The sequence below is a fragment of the Macrobrachium nipponense genome, chromosome 33 (genome assembly GCF_015104395.2).
Source record: "Macrobrachium nipponense isolate FS-2020 chromosome 33, ASM1510439v2, whole genome shotgun sequence".
NCBI lineage: Eukaryota > Metazoa > Arthropoda > Malacostraca > Decapoda > Palaemonidae > Macrobrachium > Macrobrachium nipponense.
The window spans coordinates 25510150-25516153 of record NC_087219.1 but is presented as its reverse complement, the minus strand read 5'-3'; the positions used below and the strand labels follow the sequence as shown (position 1 = coordinate 25516153).

Here is a 6004-nt window from a genome sequence, read left to right as displayed (position 1 = left end):
TACTTATTTTTATCATTTTCATGTCACTCATTCTTAAATATGGCACTTATTCATGTCTGAAAAATTTTATGCGTTTAATAAATTATTTTTTATTCTGTTTTAACTGTGAGGCTACTTTTGGCCCACCCTGTACATAAAATGTGGAAAAGAGAAATAAAAGATGACGAAATTTATGATAATTCTACTGGTTCAATACTTCTCTTCAAAGCCAGAACCAACTCTCAATTTAAATATAGCAAAAAGGCACCAAAATGAGAACACCTGTTGTCCTTTTTGCCATAATGCAGTAGAAGGCATATTTCATTTCCTCTTATATTGTTGTACTTATAGAGAAGAACGTGTTAAAGCAATAGGGCTACAGCAATCCTATGAAAAGAAGGAAAGTGACATAGTTGGAAAATTTCTATTTACAGGTAACAACGAAATAAGAAAAGAAACCATATACTTGATGTGGAAAAAAAGAGAGAAAATAAGGAAAGAGCTCAACAAATAAACAAAAACAACAAACTCAAGATTAAGAGGCGCCGTTGCATAGGCAATGCCTCGACCCATAACTACTTTGCCGCCAATATTTTGACCAATTCTGAGTGACATGACCAGCGGATTTGTTGTCTCTATTTACAACTGGTAAGGTATTTTGTGTATTACGTGTCATTTTTACGATAGATTTGGTGTTAATATCTTATTTATCGTTGTTAATTTGGGTTATTAGGTAGTGAGATTTGATACGAAATACCTATTTTACCTAAAACTAGGTAGTAGGTAGGTAGGCTGTCTCGATAGAGTTGCTTACCTAGTAGCCATCAATGTAGCGAATTTTGTTTCCTTAAATTTTATTTTAAACGTGTCATGTTCCCAAATGTGTTACATATCATTTCTGATACCCAGGTTGTTCATGTAGGCTAATTGCCCGAAAGGTTTTACATATACTACTACTACTAATTTTCGTGAATTTAGGAAGTTATAATTTTCACGAAAGTTTAGCTACCTAGGTATTTACCCTAGGTATTTAAGCTAATGTTTATGAATTTCGTACGTCTTTTATAAGTAATGTCACGAATTTTGTACGTCTTTCAAGTATAATTCCACGAAGTTTCAAAGTTTTGTACTGTTATTTTAACGAATATTAGCCTAGGTATATTCATTAGGTTAGGCTACGTTCCAATTCTTCAACAAGGCCAGTAGCCTAGGCCCTATGTAGGAGTACCGATAGGATTTAGGCTTAAAACCTCAGTTTTCTGTTACTTGAATACTACTAGGCCTAGCTATAAGCTCGCATCATAACCTAATCTAGAATTATCTAACCTGCTATAGCTAGCCCCATCATGCCCAAGGCTACATGACATGACCTTATGCCCCCCCTCCCCCCAAATTAAACCAGGGCAATGTAGGCTAAATTGTTATTGAATTTTTAACCAATATATAGGCCTACTCTGTGGTTTGTGTGTTAGACTACATGAACAAATAGGTAGGTCAGGTTAATTAGGCCTATATTTCAACCCCATAGGAATAAACCTACTCAGAAAATCACTATACCTAGCATATAAAATTATTATTATTTTAGGCTATGAAAATTACCTTAGGTAAGCAATAAAAGTTACTTTAGGCTACCTCAGATAGGCTAGGCCTGTGTAAGCAAAAGATATAATTTCTGTATTTTACTAATTCTTGATAAGTGTTCATTTGGTAGTCTTGATAAAAAAAAATAGTTACTCAGAATTAACCAAAATATATAATGAACATAATGTTTGCCCTAGCCTGTCAAATTATGAGTTCATGAGTGGCATATACCTAGTAGTATACTTAATTCTTGTAGCTTAATCCTTATTCCATATGAAATGACCCGTAGGGTAGTCTATACCGTCTCAATAATTATAATTAATAAACTGGCATTATATATATATATATATATATATATATATATATATATATATATATATATATATATATATATATATATATATATATATATATATATGGGATTTTGACGTAGGAAAAATCTATTTCTGGGCGAGGAAGCCGTGTCGCTCCGTGAAATGTGTCCTCTTTAGCACTATTTCTAGTAAAATATTGCTATGATACCAGAGAACTGCTAAATTGGACATGTCAGAAATATATATATAATAATATAATATATATATATATATATATATATATACATATTATACTATATATATAATATATATATATATACTAATATACATATGATGTATGTATGTATGCATGTATGTAAACCAAGTTGTATAAATGAAAAATGCAGAAAAAATTCGCAAACTCATGCACTGAAGTGAAAATCAAGTTGTCATAGGAAACTGAATAACGGAATCCATTGGGTAACCATTATGAAAAGTAAATTTTTTATTGCACCTTAAAGATATCTTAGAATATGCAATTTAATTTCAGATTAACCAGAATGAGGCACTTCTACAAATCCAGGCATTGATATTGAATATATTTCACTCAATGTCATTATGGGATAGATACAACTTAACAGGCTTTCTGTGCCCTCCATTATGGTAAGATATTTTATTAGGTTACTTTTGCAGCGGAAAGCTTTATTCATAGTAATTCATCCACATTACTTAAAACTGAAAACCTTGACTTAAGTGAGTGATATTTTGTATGTACATTTTGTAAAAGAAAAATTGTCTTTTAAATAAATTGTAGCTGCTAAAAATGTTTAGTAATATAACATTTCAGCCTCAGTAAATTAAAACAGGCATATAAAATATTATTGTCATTGTATCAAGTGGATTTATGCTTCAATAAGCCTATTAACACATTTATTAAGAAAAGTTAGGTGTTACTACTTAATTGTATATATAATATTTCTATCTCAGTACGTATTTGTTGCAGTGTTGTATTGTATATTGTTTCAATGTCCTTTCAGTGTAGGCATACGTTTATTTCCATATGTTATATGATCAATTGTTTTTATGATTCATAAATTCCTGAAAATGATTGTGTACAGGCACTACCCTGTTTTACGAATGTTACATTCCGGAAAGCTGTTCACATGTTGGATTGTTCACAAGTTACTGTACTCTTCAAGTATATTTAAGTACAATATGATGTAAAGTCAATATACAGTAGTGTATGTTTTTTCATTCTAAAACAGAGTACACTATACATGCTGTATGTACACTATACATGCTGTATGTACGAATAGGCCCTCAGAACAACATTTTTTTTAATGTACAGATGGCGAAGAGGAGCACTCTGAACACAATTTTAATTTGTATCTCTGAATGTTTGTAGTAGTACTGTAAATATTAATTATTTTCACAGAGGCGAAGTCAAGCTCCAAGCCAGCTCCTTAAGAGGAGCCTTGAAGGTGATGGTTTACTTAGGAGAAATGGAGTCCTTACGAACGGTAACTCAAAGAAAAGGAAGCAAAGCAGTGAACTAGATTCAAGTGTATCCTTGTATCGCGCACCCCTTTCTCCACTGAGTAACAGTCAGAATTCATCCTCAGTTACATCTCATGTGAGTCTTCCTCTTCCTGTTAACCACAAGGTTGTTTTTGTCAGTGTGAAGTTTTATTGTAGTGTCTTACCGAACAATTATAGAGCCGTGATTTCCACGAGTGGCAGGATACTAAATTCAAATTTAGCGCGTCGGCGTCGCCAACACTGGTGGTGATGACGTCATCTCCCTCCACTCGCGGGAGAACCAGGTACAACTGCCCAGGTGAATCCAATTCTTTTCCTGCCGGCGTCCGGTGAACATCGGTGGTCGGTGCGGTTGGATGACTTTGCTTCGCTTTTTTCTTGTGGATTTGATCTTCGGAATTGGTGAAGTACTCTTTTTTGGCGTTGTTGTTATTTTGCTTTTTATTTAGGCGTTGCCATGTCGGATTCTAGTCCGTCGGGAGTTAGGTTTTGCATCTCAGGATGTAAAACTAGATTATCCAAATTAGAGTATGATTCTCACACTAAATGTGTTAAGTGTAGGGGACAGGTTTGTTCAGCAGATCGAACATGTAACGAGTGTAGTGATTGGACTGATTCTCAATGGAAGTTTTTTAGTTCATACTCGGAGAAATTAGCTAAAGACAGAATTAGAAAAGCAGCGCTTAGGGAAAGTAGACTTAGCTCTGCTTCGTCTTGCGATGCATCTGTTCCTTCTGTTTCTCCTCAAATTGTTATGTCTCCTTTAACTACACCTCCTATTCCTCCTACTAATCCCACTTCTCCGGCTTCCCGTGTAGTTTCTTCCGACACCATTGCCAGTCTGGAATCGAGGTTAGATCAGAAATTTTCGGTACTAGCGAATACGGTTTTGCAACTTGGTAATTCAGTTAAGACGTTTTTGGAGAAAGCGGCTTCAGGTAAGAGTGTAGTTGAGGGTGCGTCTGTCTGTCCTGACACGTCCTCCTAGACAAAGGTCACTGTCCAGCTCCCCCGCACCGGGGAGAAGACATACCGGAAGTCCAAGGGAGTCGATCGGGATTTGCCCACAGACAGGCGCCTCTCTTGTTGAGCCTGTTGCGCCTCAACAGGGCTCGGTTAAGCGTTGGAAAGGTGTTGCGGTCAGACGCCTTTCAAATGATTCAAGCGTTAAGCGATTTGTCTCCGGTCGCACGGCGCTCTTGGCGAGATTCGCCCGTTTCGCGTCCCTTAAAGAGGCGTTCAGGCGCCGATTCTTCGCCTCCTCCAGTCAAGCGGTATAAGGAGCCTGAGAGTAGGGTTGCGCCTCGGCCGTTAGCGGCTCGTTCGTCGCCTCAATCTGTGCCTTTTTCGGCTCCATCTACTAGTAGAGATTGTGGTTTTAGCGCTGTAGCTAGCAGTTCTAAGGGTGTTTCTTTAGGCGCTTTTTCGTCTGTTACGCCTGATGCGCCTGTTTCGCCTCGAATTTCTGGCGGCTCCAAGCGAGGCGCAAGTAGTTTTTCCGACTCCTGCTGAACATTTAGGCTCTTCCAAGCCTACGTTAACTGTTTTGATTCGTCTCTGGCGCCTTTGCGCAAGCAGTTAGAGATGTTAACCAACTGGATGAATGAGTCCAAGGGTGGTTCGAAACCTTCAAGATCAGGTTGTAGTTTCCGTCTACTTCTTCGGCGGTATCGGAGAATGAAGAAGAAGTAGAGGAGGAGGATTCACATCACCTCTCGTGTTATTCACGTCTCCTTAGATTTCTTCTGGTATCTTATCCAGATTATTTTGAGAAAGCGGCTCCGCGCTCCCCAACTTCGACTTTTTTGATGAGGAGGAAAACTTCAGACCCTCTCCTCCCAAAACTTGTTCTATCTAAAGCGGTTAGACATTCGTTGAAAGAGACGGAGAAATGGATGTCTATGAAAAGAGACTTAGGGAAGGCTCTTTTTTGCTTACCCTCCCTCTAAGTTGTTCTTGTAAGAGGTATAGGTTTTATGTAACTGGGGAAGCTCCTTCTCTGGGAGTTTCTGCCTCCTCCCAGGGAGACTTCTCCAGTTTAATCGAACTCCTCTAGAAGATCTGCTTTCGCCGCAGCGAAAGTTTTCTTTACAGCGCCTGAGTTGGACCACGTTGTAAAGAATCAATTTAAACTTTTGGAAGTCTTTTAGCTTCCTTGATTGGACTATTGGCGCTTTAGCGGCCAAGATCGAAGACTGTCCTTCTCTTTCTCAGGAGTTAGCGGAGGATTGGATTGGTGTTCTGTCCTGTGCGGACAAATCCATTAGGGATGGATGTGATGAGTTTGCTTCGCTCATCGCCTTTGGTACCCTTAAGAAAAGGCAACTTTGGTGCTCCTTTGCTTCTAAAAGGGTTACGTCCCAACAGAAGTCTGCTCTCTTGTTTGCTCCTTTTGTGAAAGATAACCTCTTTCCAGACGATGTAGTGTTGTCAATTTCGTCTGCGCTAGATAAGAAATCTACTTCGGATTTACTGGCACAGTCTACTAAGAGACCTAAAGCTCCTGTGGAGACTGTTCCTTCGGTTTCTCCTCTGGCCCAAGCGCCTTTTCGAGGGAGGAAAACCCAAGCGCTTCTTTCGGCCGAAGTCGAATTTGCGACCTCAGTCTAAGG

At 38.3% G+C, this 6004-nt stretch overlaps 1 protein-coding gene across 2 annotated transcripts in view; it reads left to right on the top strand.

Moving 5' to 3' along the window:
* The first annotated feature begins 476 nt into the window (after window positions 1-476).
* The window catches only part of LOC135203029 (DNA repair and recombination protein RAD54-like), a 28245-nt gene continuing 22717 nt past the window's right edge, over window positions 477-6004 (top strand). The window contains exons 1-3 of one of the 2 annotated variants that reach the window (XM_064232602.1): window positions 477-627; window positions 2404-2516; window positions 3289-3486. In XM_064232602.1, the coding sequence (XP_064088672.1) occupies window positions 2514-2516; window positions 3289-3486 (201 nt within the window). In that variant the 5' untranslated portion in view covers window positions 477-627; window positions 2404-2513. Of the gene's footprint in view, window positions 633-2403; window positions 2517-3288; window positions 3487-6004 lie in introns of both variants that reach the window. The other variant, XM_064232603.1, reaches the window with a different exon arrangement.